We start from the raw sequence: 21,467 nt of genomic DNA on the forward strand, positions 1-21,467 counted from the left end.
GAAGACCCAACGCAGCCAATATATAAACAAATAAATGAATAAAAATTTTTAAAAATTAAATTATAAGAAAAAAGAAAACAAACTTTAGTAATTTTGTCCTGAAGTCTATCGGGTAATGTGCTTTCAGTCAGCAGAGAGCAGTAAGGAAACAGTGGCTCCCTTCTGCATTGTAATAGCGATTTTAAAAGAATCATCTGGGGGAGGTTTTTACAAATACTCCGCTGGGGCTCCACCCCAGACAATGAAATCAGACTCTCTGGGAGTGGAGGCCGAACAACATCGGTATTTTTAAAGAGTTTCACAGCTCTCTGCACCGAGTATTCTTCAACCCCTCACTACTTGTTGGAGTGGTTGGATGACACCTAGTGGACGCATTCTCAGAAAAGAGTTCTTAAATCGAATCCACTCCTTTTCCTCCTCCCAAGAGTTGTTGGGGTAGGTATCTATCTATCTATCTAATCTATCTATTTAATCTAATCTATCTTATCTATTATCTATCTAATCTTTTTTTTTTTTTTTTTTTTTTTTTTTGTGGTACGCGGGCCTCTCACTGTTGTGGCCTCTACTGTTGCGGAGCACAGGCTCCGGACGCGCAGGCTCAGCAGCCATGGCTCACAGGCCCAGCCGCTCCGCGGCATGTGGGATCTTCCCGGACTGGGGCACGAACCCGTGTCCCCTGCATCGGCAGGTGGACTCTCAACCACTGCGCCACCAGGGAAGCCCCTTCTATCTAATCTATCTACCTATCTATTATCTATCTACCTATCTATCTACCTATTTATCTATCTATTATCTATCTACCTATCTATCCGATCTATCTAATTTATCCATCTATCTATCATCTATCGCTCTATCTAATCTATTATCTATCTAATCCATCTACCTATCTATCCATTATCTATCTATTATCTATCAATCTATCTTTACCTATTATCTATCTAATCTATCTAATCTATTATCTATCTACCTATCTATCTAATCTATTATCTACCTATCTAATCTACCTACCTATCTATCTATTTTCTATCTATCTATTATCTATCGATCTATCTTTACCTATCTATCTATTATCTATCTAATCTAGTATCTACCTATCTAATCTATTATCTATCTACCTACCTATTATCTATTTAATCTACCTATCTAATCTATTATCTATCTAACCTATCTAATCTATTATCTATCTACTTACCTATTATCTATCTAATCTATTATCTGTCTACCTATTTATTATCTACCTATCTATATCTATCTATCTATCTATCATCTATCTATCTATCTATATCTTTTGGCCACACCGGGGGGCATGTGGGATCTCAGTTCCCCGACCAGCGGTCGAACCCGCGCCCCCTGCAGTGTTAGCGGGGGTCCCAACCACTGGACCGCCAGGGAAGTCCCAGGGTTGCACTTTGATGGGAGTGGGGGACATCAAGCTAAAGAAAATCTTTTGGACATCAGCGGGTTTCTAACGGCCTGGGGCGAGCGCATTTCCCAGCGCATAAATCAGCTTGCAAAAGGACTGGAAAAAAGGAAACAAGGGTGGACCCAAGCTGCAGCGAAGGAGGAGGGGACGGGGAGAGCGAGGGAGGAGCAGGAGGAGACGTAGCCGCAGGGCTGGCAGCCCCCGGCGTAGCCCTGACTTCCGCGCGCCAACCCCGGGGGTGGGCGGAGCGGCGGCGGTCTGGGGACCAGGGCGGGCCTGGACGCCTGCCCGGCCGTCCCCATGTGACTGGCCGAGGACGACCTGGGCTGCATCGTCTGTCACGAGCTGCTGGCCCGGCCCGCCACGCTCTCCTGCGGCCACAGCTTCTGTCACAACTGCCTGATGGGTCTGTGGGGCGCAGGGCGCCACGGGTCCTGCCCCACCTGCCGCGAGGGCGCCGAGCGGAAGAACACGATGCTTCAGGACCTGGAGGACAAGTACAGTCGGAAGGCGCGCGAGCTGGAGGGCCCGAACCCAGCGCCCGGACCCCCGCGCCGCACCGCGCAGCTGCCGGTAGGAAGGCGGGACCAGAGACTGCCCTCTGACCTCCATCCGCCCGCGCGCGCCGACTGCATCCCATTATCCCCACGGCTCTTCCTCTCCTCCTGATTGTATTTCCACGTTACTTTTCTCAGTCTGAACTTTGGAAAGTTCTTTGGAAAGTTCAGAAAAATATGAAGAAGCAGAAAAAAAAAAATCAAAAATCCTATCAACCTAGGCGCTATCCACCCTGGCCTCTTTCCACTTATTTCCAGTCTTTCTGCACCCACTCTGTCTCTCTGACAATTTTTAATTGTGCTAAAATATGTTTACATTATATAACATAAAATTTGCCATTTAACCATTTTAAAATGTACAATTCGGTGGCATTATATTTACAGTGCTGTGCAACCGTCACCACTACCTAGTTCCAAAACTTTTTCATCACCACAAACAAGCTTTGTACCCATGAAGCAATAATTTCTCCCTCCCCTGCCCTCCAGCCCCTGGTAACCTCTATTCTACTTTCTGTCTCTGTGACTTTGCCTACTCTAGATATTTCATAGAAGTGGAATCATACAATGTTTGTCACTTTGTTTCGGGCTTTGGCTTCTTTCACTTGCTATAATGTTTTCAAGGTTCGTTCATGTCATAGCACGTATCCGAACTTCATTCCTTTTTGTGGCTGAATAATAATTCCCTTGTATGATTATACCGCTTTTTTATTTTTGAATCCATTCAAACATCGATGGACATTTGGATTGTTTCCACCTTTGGGTTATTGCAAGTAATGTTGCAGTGAACGTTGATGTACAAGTATCCGAGTTCCTATTTTCAGTTATTCTGGGTAGGGGTAGAATTGTTGGATCATATGGTAATTCTGTGTTTAATGTATTGAGGAACAGCCAAACTGCATTCCACAGCAACAACAATACTTTGCATTCCCATTAACAAAGTAGGATTCCAATTTTCCCCAACTTTTGCTCCTGGGACTTAGGTCTATTTGCTCCTGGTCTATTTGCTTCTGGGACTTAGGTTATTGTCTGTTTCCACCACAGTCTTTTGTCCCAGATACCTGCAAGTTTAACTCCGCTTGCAGAACTTCTGAGCAATATTTACCACCTTTCTGGTCTGAGCTCTGGGTTAGGTGAAACAAAGATGAGCACCCTGTGGATTCCTTCAGGCAGCCGCCAGCCAGGTTAGAACAGACAGACACAGTGGTTTGTGAATAAGATCTGCTCTGCTCCTTTGGGAACCAGGACCAGAGTTTCACGCCGGGAATTTTCAATACCATCACTGAGCCAGGAAGGGAACGGGGCAAGAGCAAGTCAAAATGCCACAAAGCTTTCCTACTACCAGGTTGTGCTTTGTTAAGTCAGTGTCTGCCAGAGTTCTGACAAAGTTGGTTCTGACAGTTTCTGCTTGTCTTGCGACGTTTGTGTGTGTGTGTGTGTGTGTGTGTGTGTGTGTGTGTGTGTGTGTGTGTGTGTTGGGGGAGCGGGGTTGGTGGAGGGTAAAAGAGCTTGGAGCTATCCACTCCTCTTTTTTAAAAAAAATTAATTAATAGACTTTATTTTTTAGAGCAGCTCTAGGCTTACAGAAAATTGAGCAGATAGTACAGAAAATTCCCATATACCCCTCATCGTTACCCTTATTTTTAATATCTTGCATTAGTTTGGTACACTTGTTACAATTTATGAACCAATATTGACACGTCGTTATTAATTAAAATCCACAGTTTACATCAGGGTTCACTCTCTCTGTTGTACCGTTCTATGGATTTTGACAAATGCATGAAGTCACGTATCTGTAGTTAACAGTTTTATGCCTTGAAAATCCCCTGCACTCTGCCTCTTTGTACCCCCTCCCTCTCCCCAACCCCTGGCAGCCACTGACTTTTTGCTATCTCTTTAGTTTTGCGCTTTCTAGAATGTCGTATCTTCGGAATCATACAGTATCTAGCTTTTTCAGGCTAGCTTCTTTCATTAAACAAAATTAAGGTTTGTGGCTTGATAGCTCATTTCTTTTTATTGTCAAATAATATTCCATTGCGTAGATGTCCCACAGTTTATCTGTTCACCTTTTGATGGACATATTGGTTATTTCCTTTTTTTTTTTTTTTTGCAATTATGAATAAAGCTGTTCTCTTCTTTTTGGTTATAAATACAGCATTGGGAGTTCCCTGGTGGAACTCCCTAGTGGTTAGGACTGGTGGAAAGCGCCTAGTGGTTAGGACTGGGCGCTTTCACTGCTGTGGCCTGGGTTCAATCCCTGGTCGGGGAACTGAGATCCTATAAACCAAGTGGTGCAGCCAATAAATAAATAAATATGGCATTATTTCTCAGGTCCTTAAAAGCCTTTGTTAGTATAGCTTATAGTGACTGAATATACTTTCCATTGGCTTTTAAATTAAAATGATTGCCTGTGGATGGTAGGATATCGGATAATTTAAAACATTTCTTCTTTCGCATTCTCTGCATTTTCTAAATTCACCACAATGAGTGTGCAGTTCTTTTATGGATGGAAAAAGCAACACACTTATTTTTTAAAGTTTTTAATTTGTTCAGGTGTCTAGATAAGGGCTCCATTCCAGAATTCCAGCTGCCTGAATATTTAAGAGTGAGACCTGCAAATTTAAGAGCAGACAATGTTACCCGTGGTCAGCCACCTCCTCTATAAAATAGTCTGCATATGGCTTCCAAAACACATGCTATTTTGAGGGACATCAGTGCTTCTTAGAGATGAAAAACTGGTTCTCCAGTTTTTGAGGTTCCAGCATAATTTAAAAAGTGAAAAATGTCCCTCCAAAGTTCTAAAAACTCTGGTTTATTTAGAGTAAGATGATGAACATCTTGTATTTCTGTGGCTCTCCGTAGGACCTCTTTTGGAGGTAATGCAAATTTCTCCATTGAAGTCTGGGCCCCACCTGCCTCACATGACTGTGACCAGGTCTTGAGGGTGTTGCCAGAATGTGTTGGCTGCAAAACTTCCTCCCATTCCCAGCCAGGCAGCTGAGCAGATGAAGCTCTGGACGTGGAGTGGTTTAGCATTCTCATCTGAATGTTTCTTTAAATGTGAAGGATGTCAGTAAACAAAAAGAGTTTGCATCTGCACATCACTTTAAAGTCTCCAAGATCTTTTCATAGTGGATCCTTTTCACTGTTGAAGAGAAGGAGGGACGGTCGCTTTTATTTATGAAAGGAGTGATGAAGACACAGGACGAGTCAGTCAGAGTTGAGAGTGGAGCTGAAACCCGAGCCAAATGCCTTCCACTCACCTCATCAGCTGCCACCAGTGCTGCCAAATCTCCAGGCTCTCACCCTATTTCGTCTCTGACTTCCCCTGTTCAAAATGACCCCTAGGCTTCCCTTCATGCCTCACCCCCTCCCCCTCCCCCATCCTATGGATGAACTCTGGTTCTCTGTAACGGCCACTGGACCACCAGTAGGGGGAAATGGGCATGCCAAAGGTCCAGGGAGCTTACCTCCTTGCCCTCTAGACATTTTTTGTCACTTCCTTGCCTGCCTCCTTTATCCAGTGTTTACAGCTCCCTCTGTCTAGAACTGGTTCCTGGGTCCAGCTTTGTGTTCTGCTTTGCTTTTTTAAAGGTGGTGGCGCAGAAGAGCCTCACAGAAGTTGGCTGGGGGCTCGCAGAGCTGGTGGAACGGCTTATAGATACTGTCAGGAGCCTTCAGAGTCAGAGACATCTCCCAGAATCTGAACCAGACAATGAAATGAGCATCCCGGCTGTGGTAGGCTCATCTGGGAGAAGAAAGGATGTGCCAGGGGGTGGCGCTAGGGACAGCTCCCTGGGACAGCTCGGGAGCAACCTGAATCGGTTTGCAGTTGAAGGATGCGCTAAGTCCCAGTCTTTTACCATGCTCTTCACTACCAAACATGGATGATCGGGAGTTTGGAATGCTTGAGGTGAGGTAAGAAGGCTTCAAGTGGGCTAGGTTCTATCCTTATCACTCCACCTAACCAGCTCTAAGATCACCTGTGACCTCTACGCAAATCCTGTAGACGTTCTAGCTCTTATCCTCGTTGGCCTTTCAGCAGCCTTTGACACAGTCAACCACAACTTCATTCTTTTTTTTTTTAATTTTAAAAAATTTTTGTATAATTTTGAAAGGTTACGGTCCATTTACAGTTATTAGAAAATACTGGTTATATTTCCTGTATGTACAATATATCCCTGTAGCCTATCTTACACCCAACAGTTTGTTCCTCCCACTGCCCTATCTCTATATTGCCCCTCCCTCCCCTCTACCCACTGGTAACCACTAATTTATTTTCTATATCTGTGAGTCTGCTTCTTTTCACAACTTCATTCTTGAAGCTTTCTTTTCCCTTAGCTCTGGGACACGAGTCTTCCAGCCTTTCTGCATTTTTCTCCAGCTGCTCCTTTTCAGTCTGTTTTGCAGGTTTACTCTCCACTGCTAAGCAGGGAAATGCTGGGATTCTTCAAGGCTGAGTTGTAGGTCGCTGTCTGTTCCCCCTACATGGTCCTCTGCATTCCTGTGGCTTTAACTACCACCTCTGGGCACAAATATAGCTTCAGCCTGGACCCTTCTCTGAGTTCTGGTCTGGTGTCTTCCTTCTCGTCTTCTCTTAGCATCTCAAAGACACATCGCACTTAATCCGTCCTGCACTGTTTCTCCTCTGGAATACCCCGTCTCAGCAACTGACCCTGTAGCCCTTCCAAGTGCACAAGCCAGAAACCTGGGAATCCTGTCACCTCTTCCATCATCTGCCTAAACATCTCTTGAATCTATTTACTATTCTTTTTTTAAAAAAAAATATTTATTTATTTATTTAATTTTTGGCTGCGTTGGGTCTTCGCTGCTGCACGCGGGTTTTCTCTAGTTGCTGAGAGCGGGGGCTACTCTTTGTTGCAGTGCGCCGGCTTCTCATTGTGGTGGCTTCTCTTGTTGCCCAGCATGGGCTCTAGGTGTGCAGGCTTCAGTAGTGTGGCACACGGGCTTCAGTAGTTGTGGCTCACGGGCTTCAGTAGTTGTGGCTCGCGGGCTTCAGTAGTTGTGGCTCGCGGGCTCTACAGGGCAGGCTCAGTAGTTGTGGTGCATGGGTTTAATTGCTCTGCAACATGTCGGATCTTCCTGGACCAGGGCTCGAACGTGTGTCCCCTGCATTGGCAGGCGGATTCTTATCTGCTGTGCTACCAGGGAAGCCCCCTATTTACTATTCTTCAGCTCCTTAAAGGTGACTCTAATCCAATCCTATGACTATTTCTTGCCTGGATTTCTACCAAAGTCTTTTAATTGCTCTGATCTGTTCCCTCCAGAGTGTCACACTTCTTCCCATCACAGGGCCCACACCATGGAGTGTTCGTCTTTTACTCTGTCATGTAGGTAGTACCTGCTCATCCTTCAGACCTCAGCTAGATTATCACTTCCTTGGAGAAGCCTTCACTGATTTCCTTGAACAAGTCAAATCCCCTTATTAGAGGCTCTTATGTATGATTCCATGTACCTTTCATTTGTAGCAGTTGTTACAGTTGTGACTTGATAATGATTGGCACCATAATTTATTAATGTCTTTCATCCCTCTTCCCTTACACTGGACTCTAAGCTCTATGAGGGCAGTGACCTTAATGGCTTTTGTTCCTTTGTTCACTCTTGTATCCCCAAGCCTAACACAGTGCTTGGCACATAGTAAGCGTTCAACAAACACCCAGTGTATTTGAGTGAGTGAATAAATGGGTCCTCAGGGATGCAGTATGTTGGGGTAGAAGGTCTGAGAGTCTGTCCATAATTCCTGACATTGCCATTCACTAGTATTATGACCTTGGACAAGTCATTTCATCTTTCTGAGTCTCAGATTTCTATCTGTAAAACAAACAAAAATGATCCATGGCCTGCACCTCATTGGTTTAATGTGGAGATTTTTTGTTTTAAAGATCTTACTTTAAAAAGTGCTTGAGCAATGTGAAAATATGGGACAATCAAATTAGCTATGACAATATAGTTAACCTCCATGAACTCCCTCTTTTGTAAAATGGGGATAATAAACCTATCTTGGAAAGTTGTTAGGCAAATTAGAGGTGAGCAGTGGAAAATATTCAGCAGGTGGTACCTACCCCTGTTATGATTGGCAAAAAGAATGGGAAATGGATTTTGCAAAGTTGGGAAGGAAAGTCAGGTGCTGAAGGTGGGAAGGTGGTGAGCAGATGAGAGGCTGTGTTGGGGAATAACAGGACCCGAAGTTAAAGTAAATCAGGGAGTGTGTGTTAGAGGCCCCAGAGAGCAGGGCCTGTATGCAGGCAACATGTTTGTCTTGGCCCTTAGGAAGAGTTATGATAGCAGTCTGGGGAAGATTATTTCAGCTTCTGTAGCTTATCTTAGTGACTATCTGTATTATTTATTTTGTAAAGCCCCTATAAGATGGGCCTAAAATTTTCAAACTTTTTGGGGGTATGAGCTAAGAACTCCATATCTGTTGTACAAAATACTAGAAAATATATTGCAGTTGAAAAAACAAATGAAAATCATCCATAACCCCATCACCAAGAAATCGCCATTCTCTAATATTTTTGCCATACTATGTATCATTCCAGATTGTTTTCAAGGCGCATACTTTGAGGACCTAACTATGTTTTGAAAAACCCGTTAGGAGGTAAGTAGAAAATTATAGATGGTTGGTAGAACTGGAATATATATATATATATATATATATATATTTTTTTATATATATATATATTTTTGCTGTACACAGGCCTCTCACTGCTGTGGCCTCTCCGGTTGCGGAGCACAGGCTCCGGACGCGCAGGCTCAGTGGCCATGGCTCATGGGCCTAGCCTCTCTGCGGCATGTGGGATCTTCCCGGACCAGGGCACGAACCCGTGTCCCCTGCATCGGCAGGCGGACTCCCAACCACTGCGCCACCAGGGAAGCCCCGAACTGGGATATATTTGATGCATTCCTTAAGAGATTTCCTTTTTTCCTTCCTTCCTTCCTTTCTGTCTTCTTCCTATTATTATTATTCTCCTTCTTCTTCTTTTTTTTTTTTAAAAAATGATTCATCAATAGGCTTTGTCAGATGGGGTGGACCTTTCCTTGGCTTCTCCAAAACTAGTGACTTCCAACACACCTGAGGGGAAAATGAGAGACATCTCCATGACCTAGAAGAGATCCAAGAAAAATTACAAGAAAACTTCATGTGGAAAGAGGCCCTTGAAGAACAAATTAAGGGTGAGTTGATTTTATTTGGTAAAGGAGGTTTAATTATGGAAGTTGGGGCAGCGTTCCGTGGCTTTGTTTTTTGGGGACAGGATCTGAGAGCCCAGCTGTGTTATCCCTGTGGTGTGAATGAGGAAGGAGTGGGCTGAGCTATTTTTGTGACTGGATGTGTTTTTGGACCTGACTGGAGGTGTGATGTATCACAGGCCCTTCATAGATAGAAACTCGTTTTCTAAGACCTATAAATCCAGAACCTAGACCTGATTTTGCTTGCTCGCCGTGCATCTGTGTTACCTACCTGAGGAGATTCAGAAATAGGCGCTTTTTATTTTTCACTAGTAAATGTCCTTATTAATGAAGCATGCAACTTTGTTATATAGTTCTTCATAAATTCTACTCAACTGGGCTTCCCTGGTGGCGCAGTGGTTGAGAGTCTGCCTGCCGATGCAGGGGACACGGGTTCGTGCCCCGGTCCGGGAATGATCCCACATGCTGCGGAGCGGCTGGGCCCGTGAGCCATGGCCGCTGAGCCTGCGTATCCGGAGCCTGTGCTCCGCAACCGGAGAGGCCACAACAGTGAGAGGCCCGCGTACCGCAAAAAAAAAAAAAAAAAATTCTACTCAACTGTAATCTCTGGCCAGTGTGTTTAATAATAAAGGGTAACAATGTAGAAAACAACCTTTCTGTCCCGACTTTTAGGTTCGCTGTTGTTCAGTGGCTCAGGATTGAAAAACAATTCACACCTGCCCCTTAGACAAGTGCTCTAGTCTCCCTTGCCTCTGCCTCCTGACTCGGCCACGTATGCTTTAGAGACGTATCTCTTAGAGCTTTTAGATATTTAAATCATCTTGCTCTGTTAAAAAGTTTCTTATTTAAGTGGAGAAGCATGATTCCTTGGGAAATGTTTCTTAAGGAAACCAGTTAGAGTACAGTTTATTAATTGTTCCAAAAACGATCTGAGAAATAAAGTGATCTCTTAGCTCCTGTGTGCTCCTAAATTTAGGATGGGTTCCTAATTTAAAATCTAAACTCGAGCTTTAAACTTGAGGATTAAATTTTAAAATTTTAATTCAAAAATCAAGAAATATAAAAAGACACAACAAAAATGTTGTGTTCCTACTCTCGTCCAATTCCTCTTATTCCCCCAGTTAACCACCTTTACTAGTTTTCTTAAGTGTCCATTCAGAATTTACTTTTGTAAGTACAAGCAAACACAAGTTTATATTCTTATCTCCCCCAATCTTTTCTTTTTACACAAAAGTTAGCATACTGTATACACTGTTCTGCATTTTGCTTTTCTTTTTTTACTTAATATATCTTGATACCTTTACAAATCAGTACCTCAAGCATTTTCTCTTTAAAGCTGCATAACATTCCAATTTATGGATATGCCAACATTTATTTACTCAACCCTTTACTGATGTATGCATGATTATTCCCAAGTATTTATAATTGAAAACAATGCTGAAGTCAATTACTGTATATACATCATTTTATATGAGTGCAGATATAATTGTAGGTTAAATTACCAGTAAGGATTGCTGGGTCATAGAGTAAATTTTGCAATTTTGATAACGTTGACTAACTGCTCTCCAGTTGGGTTATATCAGTTGACACTCTTACAGAAGAAATGTTTATCCCCCAAGCCTGCCAACACAATGTGCTGTCAAACTTTTGTATTTTTTTTGCCAATCCAATGGGTTTAAAAAAAGTGATATATTTGTGTACTGTACTTTTAATTTGCATTTCTCCATGAATTGTCTGTTTATATCTTGTGTTGTTGGTCCTTTAAAAATTTGATTTTTAGGAACTCATCATAAATTAGGGAGATTAGCCTTTTGTCTGTGATGTGAATTGCAGATTTTGTTCCCCAATTTGTCATTTATCTTTTTTTTTTTTTTTGCGGTACGCGGGCCTCTCACTGCCGTGGCCTCTCCCGATGCAGAGCACAGGCTCCGCACGCGCAGGCTCAGCGACCCCCGGACCCAGCCACTCCGCGGCACGCGGGATCCTCCCGGACCGGGGCACGAACCCGCGTCCCCTGCATCGGCAGGCGGACTCCCAACCACTGCGCCACCAGGGAAGCCCTGTCATTTATCTTTTGATTCTGTTTAGTGTGGGTTTTAGAATGTCGTATAGGCATTTTTATATTTTCAAGTAGTACATTTTATCAGTGTTTTCTTTTGTGGCTTCTAGATTTTAAATTTTAGTTAGAAAACTTCACCACCTCAAGTGGTGTGTGTGTGTGTGTGTGTGTGTGTGTGTGTGTGTGTATGTACATTTTTATATTAAATCTTTGGTTTCACATATAAATCTTTCACCCATTTGAAATTTATCCTAGCGTGTGTCCTAGTGAATTTTTAAATAATAATGTAAATGTTTTAGAACATTTATAATATTTAATGCTGTTGCTCTGGTTGAAATGTTTCTCCTTATTTAACTGGAGAAACATGATATCTTTGGAAAAAATTATGACTTTCTATGGTTATTTAAGTGTGCATTTTTAATTTTAATTTTTAATTGTGGTAAAATACATATAACAAATGCACCATCTTAACCATTTTTAAGTTTACAGTTGAATAGTGTTAAGTATATTCATATTGTGTGCAACCAAGTTCCAGAACGTTTTCATCTTGCAACACTGAAACTCTATACCCATTAAACAGTCACTCCTCATACCCTCCTTCCCCAGCCCCTAGCAACCGCCATTCCACTGTCTGTTTCTATGAGTTTGATTACTCCAAATAGCGTATATAAGTGGAATCGTGAAGTGTTTATCTTTTTGTGACTGACTAATTTCACTTAGCATCCATGTTGCTGGATCCAAGTTTCATCCATATTGTTGACTGTGTCAGAATTTCCATCCTCTTAAGGGCTGAATAATATTCCATTGTATTATACACATATATATATACCACATTTTGTTTACCCATCCATCCATCCATCTATCGATGGATATTTGGGTTGCTTCCACCCATTGGCTACTGTGAATAATGCTGCCGTGGACATGGGTGTATGAACATCTCTTTGAGACCTTGCTTTCAATTCTTTTGTATATATGCCTACAAGTGGAATTACTGGATCATATGGTAATTCTATTTTTAATTTTTTGAGAATTAAGTATACATATTAAGTATTTTTTAAATTTAACTTAGAAAATTCAAGTATGCCTTAGCAAGTACAACGTTGATTATTTTGATTATTTTGATTTTGATTATTTGGACCAGTCCAGGACACTTTTAAGACATAAAATCTGAATATATCCCTATTTCCTGAAACGTCATTTCCTGAAGTTCTCACAAGATTGTTTTTAAGACAATAGATTAGTTATTCTTCAAGTCAGCACTCTAACAGCTGCTAAACAATTTGACTGCCTCATCACAATGATTTCCTTTGACCCTGTGTAAACACACCGTGAGCTGCCACGGAAATCACGCAGCCTAAAGGGCACAGTGTCTCTTGAGTATAACCCGGGACTCTCTGTAACACTAATAAGAATGCAGATAATCTCCAGGTTTGTTGGCCTATGTTTTTTTTTTTTTCCTTATATGTTCTTTTTGTGGCTTTGATACCTGTATTATGATAACTTCATAATATTAATTAAAAATCTTTCCACCCTTAAAAAAAAAAGCAGAATCCAAGGCCCATGGCCAGACTATTGAGTTAGCATCTCTGGGAGTAAGCCCCAAGGATTTGCATTTTTGACAACTTTGCAGGGGATTTTCATGCACACTAAAGTTTTGATAAGTATTTTGGTGCAGCTTACCCAGCAGGGGTGATTATTTGTAATACAAATTTAATTACTGGGGAATACAGTTGACCCTTGAACAACATGGGGGTTAGGGGCACCAAACGCCTATACAGCCAAAAATCTGACTATAACTTTTTTCTTTTTTTGTAAACAGGAGTCCTATTTTATTTTATTTATTTATATTTTTAATTAATTAATCTTTGGCTGCGTTGGGTCTTCGTTGCTGCATGTGGGCTTTCTCTAGTTGCATTGAGCATGGGCTACTCTTCGTTGTGGTGCGTGGACGTCTCATTGCGGTGGCTTCTCTTGTTGCGGAGCTCGGGCTCTAGGTGCGCACGCTTCAGTAGTTGTGGCTTGCGGGCTCTAGAGCGCAGGCTCAGTAGTTGTGGCGCACGGGCTTAGTTGCTCTGTGGCATGTGGGATCTTCCCAGACCAGGGCTCGAACCCGTGTCCCCTGCATTGGCAGGGGGATTCTTAACCACTGTGCCACCAGGGAAGTCTTCACTACAACTTTTGACTGCCCCAAAACTTAACTACCAATAGCCTACTGCTGACTGGAAGCCTTACAGATAACATAAACAGTTGATTAACACATATTTTGTATGTTTTATGTATTATATACTGTATTCTTACAATAAAGTAAGCCAGAAAAAAATTTTTATTAAGAAAAGCATAAAGAAGAGAAAATACATTTACAGTACTCTACTGTAGCTATCTATACTGTAGTTTACATCGTCTGTTTATGAGATGAATCGTCTGTCTGTCAGTACATACACATTGTCTTATATGATAAAAAGCCTTGAGGATGTTATACATATTACTAACACTAGACATCAAAAATGAAAAGATAATGCAAAAAAGAAATTCACATTTATTTACAGGTGTAACTATTCATGCATTGATAACAAAGAAGCAACAGTATGCTTGCTTTGGGGTAGCCTAGCCTATACGCTAATGAATTAATCATTATAAAATTTTTATGGCATACAATATTACAGTCATATTCATAACACAATATTAGAAACATTGTTATTTTTTTTAAAAAAACAGTTACCTATGATGATAGGCTGATAGAGAGGGAGAGAAAGAAAACTGGAGAGAAGGAAAACTAACACACCACTAATTTTATATTAAATATCACTCACCTTATGCTTATGTAAGGAAAGGCTATCCACTTCAATACAAGTCTTGCATGTGACGTTCTACACATACATTTTTGTGTATTTATTGATCCACATATATTTTTGTATATTTATTGAAAAAGATAAGTGGACCTTCGCAGTTCAGACCTGTGCCATTCAAGGGTCAACTGTAATTTTATGCAGAACAATTCTACTTAGAATGGTTTGTTCCTGAAATTATTATTTTAAATTCCCAAGGGATCCAAGGGATCCTGGCTACTTTAAAAAAAAAAAAAAAAGCCTGTAGCTTATTCTCTTAGTAGAGAAATGAGATTCTTTAGATTCTATTTTAAAGAAATTTCTCAGCAATTAAGTTTATATAACAAATATTTCTGGCAAATCAATTGTTTAATAAACCATCATTTTTTGTTCTTTTATGAAACCTATCATAATCAGTGGGTAAGCAGTTGAGTTTATACCCAGAGAGATTAACATATCAAAATACTTCATTTCTGTAATAGTTACCAGTGTCTAATAGCTACTCAATATTTATGAATGTACATCATGTTTCTTTTTTTCTAAGTATTTTTTTAACATCTTTATTGGAGTATAATTGCTTTACAATGGTGTGTTAGTTTCTGCTTTATCACAAAGTGAATCAGTTATACATATACATATGTTCCCATATCTCTTCCCTCTTGCGTCTCCCTCCCTCCCACCCTCCCTATCCCACCCCTCTAGGTGGTCACAAACCACCGAGCTGATCTCCGTGCTATGCGGCTGCTTCCCACCAGCCATCTATTTTACGTTTAGTAGTGTATATATGTCCATGCAACTCTCTCACTTTGTCACAGCTTACCCTTCCCCCTCCCCATATCCTCAGGTCCGTTCTCTAGTAGGTCTGTGTCTTTATTCCCGTCTTACCCGTAGATTCTTTTTTTTTTTTTTTTAACATCTTTATTGGGGTATAATTGCTTTACAATGGTGTGTTAGTTTCTGCTTTATAACAAAGCGAATCAGCCATACATATACATATGCTCTCATGTGTCGCTTCTCGGCCTTTTGGCTAAGATCGAGTGTAGTATCTGTTCTTACCCATAGGTTCTTAATGACTTTTTTTTTCCCTTAGATTCCATATATATGTGTTAGCATACAGTATTTGTTTTTCTCTTTCTGACTTACTTCACTCTGTATGACAGACTCTAGGTCCATCCACCTCACTACAAATAACTCAATTTCGTTTCTTTTTTCTAAGTATTTTTAAGAACCAACCAGTCAAGTGTAGATTATTTTCTCTATCAATAGGGGAAAAACTTGTGTTAGGGCTTCCCTGGTGGCGCAGTGGTTGAGAGTCTGCCTGCCAATGCAGGGGACACGGGTTCAAGCCCTGGTCTGGGAAGATCCCACGTGCCACGGAGCAGCTGGGCCCGTGAGCTACAAATACTGAGCTCTGCGCGTCTGGAGCCTGTGCTCCGCAGCAAGAGAGGCCGCGACAGTGAGAGGCCTGCGCGTCTGGAGCCTGTGCTCCGCAGCAAGAGAGGCCGCGACAGTGAGAGGCCCGCGCACCGCGATGAAGAGTGGCCCCCGCTTGCCACAACTAGAGAAAGCCCTCGCACAGAAACGAAGACCCAACACAGCCAAAAATAAATAAATGAATAAATAAATTTAAAAAAAAAAAAAACTTGTGTTAGCTAAAAAATAAAAGAAGTAGCTAGCAGTTCTTACAAACATTTTTAAAACTGTGATTAACGATAAGTAAAATCCTATCAGCTCAATAGAAAGAAGAGTTGGTACCCCACGCAGATTCTGAGCATGGCTTCTTGAAGGGCAGCTCTCCTGCTCTCATGACCTAAGTGTCCACAGCCCACACCCTAGATAGGGCCTTTTGTCTCTTCTCAGTCTGACTCTTGGATTCACTTTATGCTGCTGTCACCTCAAGGTACAAATAGGGGAAAATTTCACCTTCACAGTCCATACTCTGACATTTCCCTTACTGTCCCTTATTCTACCTAACTATGGTCATTGCAAGCACATAGTAGTTTTAAGGTAACAATTAAACTTCAGTACAGTTTGGGATTAGCCGATGCAAACTGTTACATATAGAATGGATAAACAACAAGGTTCTACTGTGTAGCACAGGCAACTATATTCAATATCTGAATGAATGAATGTGTGTAAGTATGAGCCTAGAGTAGGAATGCTGTGCATTAGTAATTATTTACTCCCTTAAAAGAAAACATTATGAAATATACAAAATGAATGACATGATCCTTAATCAGGAAGATCATGTGTAAGTGGAGAGATATAAACAGCCATGGTCATCAATCACTGTACTACAGGTAGAAGATGGTAAGTATCATTAGAGATCAGGTAAAGTATTCGGGGAAAAGCAAGATGTGACTTTTTTTTTGCGGTACGCGGGCCTCTCACTGTTGTGGCCTCTCCCGTTGCGGAGCACAGGCTCCGGACGCGCAGGCTCAGCGGCCATGGCTCACGGGCCCAGCCGCTCCGCCGCATGTGGGTTCTTCCTGGACCGGGGCACGGATCCGCATCCCCTGCATCGGCAGGTGGACTCCCAACCATTACGCCACCAGGGAAGCCCCAAGACGTGACTTTTGCTGGGGCAGGGGGCTTCGCAGAAGGCTTCCTGAAAGAGGGCTGATGGGTAAGTAGAAATTAAGGTGGGAAAGGAGGGTATTGTTACTAGAACAACATCAGGGGTATGTATAACAAGGTCCTACTGCAAGTTGATGCACCAATATTTTTTTTTTTTTTTTTTTTTTTTTTGCTGTGTTGGATATTCATTACTACACGCGGGCTTTCTCTAGTTGCGGCGAGCGGGGGCTGCTGTTCGTTGCAGTGCACGGGCTTCTCATTGCAGTAGCTTCTCTCGTTGCGGAGCACGGGCTCTAGGCGCACGGGCTTCAGTAATTGTGGCGCAGAGGCTTCAGTAGTTGTGGCGTACGGGCTTAGTTTCTCCATAGCATGTGGGATCTTCCCGGACCAGGGCTTGAACCTGTGTTCCCTGCATTGGCAGGCAGATTCTTAACCACTTTGCCACCAGGAAAGTCCCTTGATGCACCAGTTTTAATGCCAGTATGTGTAAAACTTTTTCACACTCAAAGACACAAAGCTGCTTTTTGCTGTTTGAAGACCTCTTAGCATGAACCATCAGAGGTGGCTAGTCCTGTTCTGGTTTTTTTCCCCAGGGGTCATCAATCCAACCTTTGACCTAGGGAGCCTCTCCTGTAGCCTGGAGGTGTCCAAGGATCACTGTATCTCACCGCCCACAGCCCTATCCCTGGAGTCATGAGAGGTTTGCCTCCTGCCAGGCCTTATGTTCCCAGGCTCTCTCTTCTGGGCAGCAGTACTGGGAAGTGGACACTCAGCAATGTAGCCACTGGGCAGTTGGGGTGGCTTCCCGGGGGATGAGGCGTGACCAGATCCTGGGAAGGACCAGGGACTTCTGGTGTGTAGAGTGGAAAGGGACTAGCCAGCTCTCTGCATGGGACATGGTCAAGAAAACTGTCCTTGGCTCAAACAGACCTAGTGTGGTGGGCATCTGGCTGGACCTTGAGGAAGGAAAGCTTGCCTTCTATTCTGTGGCTGATCAGGTGACGCTCCTCTATGAGTGCCCAGTCTCTGTTGCCTTTCCTCTGCACCCTGCCTCTGGCTGTATGGCTTATTCCCTGGAAGCTCTCTGACTATAAGGCAAATAAACATATAAACATTCCCTGGGTGTTAAAACATGTTGATTTCCTGGTCTCTCTGCCTTCAAGCAGGGAGTCAAGTTGACTTAAGTTAACATTCCGCTTCCAAAGTTAAGGGATGCAAAGTAAATGTTTAACCCAGCAGGCTTGCATTGTTCAAACCCTGCACAGTCCGGTTACAAGAAAGGACAGGCTCTTGAGTGGGAGATAGTATCTAAGCCCTTGGAATATCCTGCCTGATAAGAGTGTATTTATCTGAGGGCCTTGGGCCACACAGTATCAGCTTGATTTCTGGAAGGGCTGGAAACTAAGGTCAGCCACTTGGGCAGTGGGTCTGCCTACATGACCGACCGCCAGTCAAAGCCTTGGGCACCAAGACTTGAATGTGCTTCCCTGGTTGGCAGTATTCCGTGGGTGTTGTCATACATCATCCTGGGAGAATTAAACATTGTCCCCATAACTCCACTGAGAGAGGAGTGAGTGGGCTCTCTTGGCCCCTGCCCTATGTGCCTTTTTCTGTTGCTGGTTTTAACCTGTATCCTTTCACTGTAACCACCTGTAACCGTAAGTATAACAGCTTTGCTGAGTTCTGTGAGTCCTTCTAGTGCATCACTGAAAATGAGATTGATTTTAGGGGACCCCCCCCACACACACGCAAGGGGCATGGTATCAATTGCTGTGTAATACCATTATCACACATTCAGTGGTTTCAAACAACACATATTTATTCTCTCGCAGCTTCTGTGGGCCAGGAGTCAGGATACAGCTTAGCTGAGGCCTCTGTTTTGGAGTCTCACAAGCTGCAGTCAGGGTGTGAACTGGGGCCGGGTGACATCTGAGGCTCCACTGGGGAAGGATCTGCTTCCAAGCTCACGTGGTTGTCGGCAGGATTCAGTTCCTTGTGAGTTGTCAGACTGAGGACCCCCCTCAGTTCCTTACTTGGTGGGCCTCTGCAACATGGCTGCTTACTTCTTCAAAGCCAACAAGGGAGATCAAGTTTCCTAGCAAGGTGGACATTAAATCTTATATAATGTAACCACAGGGACATATAATCACACGTATGCCATCGCCTTTGCCTTATTCTATTGGTTAGAAGTAAGTCACAGGTCCCGCCCACATTTAAGGGGGTGGGGTTCACAAGGGCATGAATACCAGGAGGTGGGGTGGTCCTTACAGTCTGGCTGGCACATGGTATCATCTCATACTTGATTTCCCCTATTTTTTAGAATCATTTAATTATATTAACAGAATGGACAGAGAAAACTACACAAAACACATGTGCAGTGTAAGGAATAATAATAATTATTATTATTATTAAACACACTTGTAACTACCTTTCAGGTCAAGAAATAAAGCCTTGGGCTTCCCTGGTTGCCCAGTGGTTGAGAATCCGCCTGCCAATGCAGGGAATACAGGTTCGAGTCCTGGTCTGGGAAGATCCCACATGCCTCAGAGCAACTAAGCCCGTGCGCCACAACTACTGAGCCTGCGCTCTAGAGCCCATGAGCCACAACTACTGAGTCCACGTGCCACAACTACTGAAGCCCGCATGCCTAGAGCCCGTGCTCCACAAGAGAAGCCACCGCAATGAGAAGCCCGCGCACCGCAACAAAGAGTAGCCCCCGCTCGCCGCAACTAGAGAAAGCCCACACACAGCAACAAAGACCCAATGCAGCCCAAAAATAAATAAATAAATAAATTTATAAAAAAAAAAAAAGAAAGAAAACCTTGCTGCCCACCCCAGAAGCTCTTTCGTGTGCCCCATTCCAATCACAAAACCCTCCGTCCACCTGAAAGGCATCCTGACTTTTATAGTAATCACTTACTTGCATTTCTTTAGAGTTTTAGCACCCAAACATGCATCCCTAGCATAAACCCTAAAAAACCCTGATATATCTTTTTCTTAACGGCTTTGTTGAGATATAGTTTACATACTATAAAATTCACCTATTTAAAGTGTACAAATCAATGTGTTTTAGTATGTTTACAGAGTTGTGAAACCATCACCATAATCTAATTTTAGAACATCTTCATCACGCACAGGAAGAACCCTCATACCTATCAACAGTTGATATGTCTCTGAAGTCTCCTGATCTACAGCCTTCCCCTCCCTTTCTTCTCCTTACGATTCATCTGTAGGCTGTCAGGCTCTATTAGCACCTGTTGGAGAGGTGGAACTCCAGCTCTGTTGGATGGGGTTGAGCAGAAAGCCTTGCCACACAAACCAGCCAGACAATCTTTGACGGTGCATTTCACTTCTTTGCCTCTCTTTCCCCTGTAAAATGGAAATAATTATTATTCGCCCTTCCTTACCTTCCTCAAAGGGTTGCTGAAAGAATTGATGTAATAGATGAGGACACTGGAAGAATGCCAGGGTGATTATAACCACAGCAAAAATGACATAACTATATTTTCATATCACACACCTTGATCTCTAACATCTGTAGATTCACATCTAATTTCCATAGGGATCCTCGAAAACAGGAGCAAGCAGAAGTCTTCCCCTGTGATCTACTCATTTACTCTCTGAGCCTCATGACCACCCTGCGTGATGAGTGTTATTATCTTTCTGTTAACATACGAGGGAAGGGTGGGGGTCCTGGACCGGTTGAGGGCTTTGTGCAGGGCCAGTCAGCTGAGCGTGGCAGAGCTGGGAGCTGGCCCAGTGTTCCCACTGTCAAGTCTCTTAACCTTAATACCCTCTGATAAGGTCCCAGTTGAGACCAGAACCTGGGCATCCACTTTGATAGGACACAGCTCTAAAGCCACAAGGTGCTCTTTTTTTCTTGTTGTTGGTGGCAGTTCTCAGCGTAGTGGCCTTGAGTTGCCTAAGCAGGGACAGGGCCTCTCTGTGCCAGGTGACCATTAAAAGGCTCTCTGTTCTCACTTTGTGCATTATGGAGCCTTTATCTTCTCACCCAGAGTCACCTTGATGTTTGCCTTTTGAAAGTGCCAAGAATTTAGAGGCCAGGGTTTTAGCTTCTTAGGTCCTTTGATTAAATACCATCCTTTCAGGTGGTTTGGATAATGGGGCCTCTGTCCGCGTGGGGTTTATTGGCTGGCCACGTGATTTCCCCAAGCTGCAGCCAAAGCACAAGAATCATAGAGGTGGGGAACAAAGGTTATCATTTCTGGCTTCCTTGCTTTTGTCTCACGTTTTCTGTCAGCATATCCCTTCCAGTACACTGTGGAAAATAGCACCCTTCACTCAAACAAAACAGAAAATGCTCCCAAGGAGAAGAACTGAAGCTGAAATGCCAGTGGATGAAGGTACCTCTCACTGGGGTCTACACCGTGTGTGGGACGAAGTCATCCACCATGGACCAAGCCAGACGTCCCATCAGGGGCTCCTGGGGCAGCCGCTCACCCCATCTGGAGATGTTTCTCTCAAACATCTAAGTGGTTGTACCCATTTTTGGAGTCTAGGGCTTTGGGTTCCTGGAAGAACCACCTGCTAAGCAGGAAGCCACCACCTTCTTAAGGCTCACAACAACCTCTAATAGAGTTATACCTATCTGTCCCTTGCTTCTCCCTGAAGTACATTTTTTTTTTTTTTTTCCGGAAGAGTTTAATTTGAAGACTTTACTTCCTAGCTGATTGCAGAAACAAACCACAAAATGAAACAGTGCTGCTCTCTGGGGAGACCTCTCAGGCTGCCTTGCGCAGTTCAAGGGAGAAGTCCCTTCCCCGGGGGGCACTTGGGGATTTTGACAGGAAAAGGGGACT

General features: G+C 43.1%; 1 protein-coding gene and 1 pseudogene across 1 annotated transcript; both read left to right on the forward strand.

Annotated features, from left to right (window-relative positions):
• The first annotated feature begins 115 nt into the window (after nt 1-115).
• RNF135 (ring finger protein 135) lies at nt 116-19,192 on the forward strand. Its single transcript, XM_032616284.1, is given in 9 exon segments — nt 116-282; nt 1,672-1,996; nt 5,572-5,715; nt 9,010-9,088; nt 9,091-9,299; nt 15,971-16,077; nt 17,185-17,301; nt 17,303-17,697; nt 17,700-19,192. Coding segments are annotated over 9 exon segments (1,602 nt in total). The 3' UTR covers nt 17,759-19,192.
• Nucleotides 15,078-15,237, forward strand: LOC116746527 (annotated as a pseudogene).
• Nucleotides 19,193-21,467: the final 2,275 nt, after the last annotated feature.

Source organism: Phocoena sinus, chromosome 20 (assembly GCF_008692025.1).
Source record: "Phocoena sinus isolate mPhoSin1 chromosome 20, mPhoSin1.pri, whole genome shotgun sequence".
Taxonomy (NCBI): Eukaryota; Metazoa; Chordata; class Mammalia; order Artiodactyla; family Phocoenidae; genus Phocoena; species Phocoena sinus.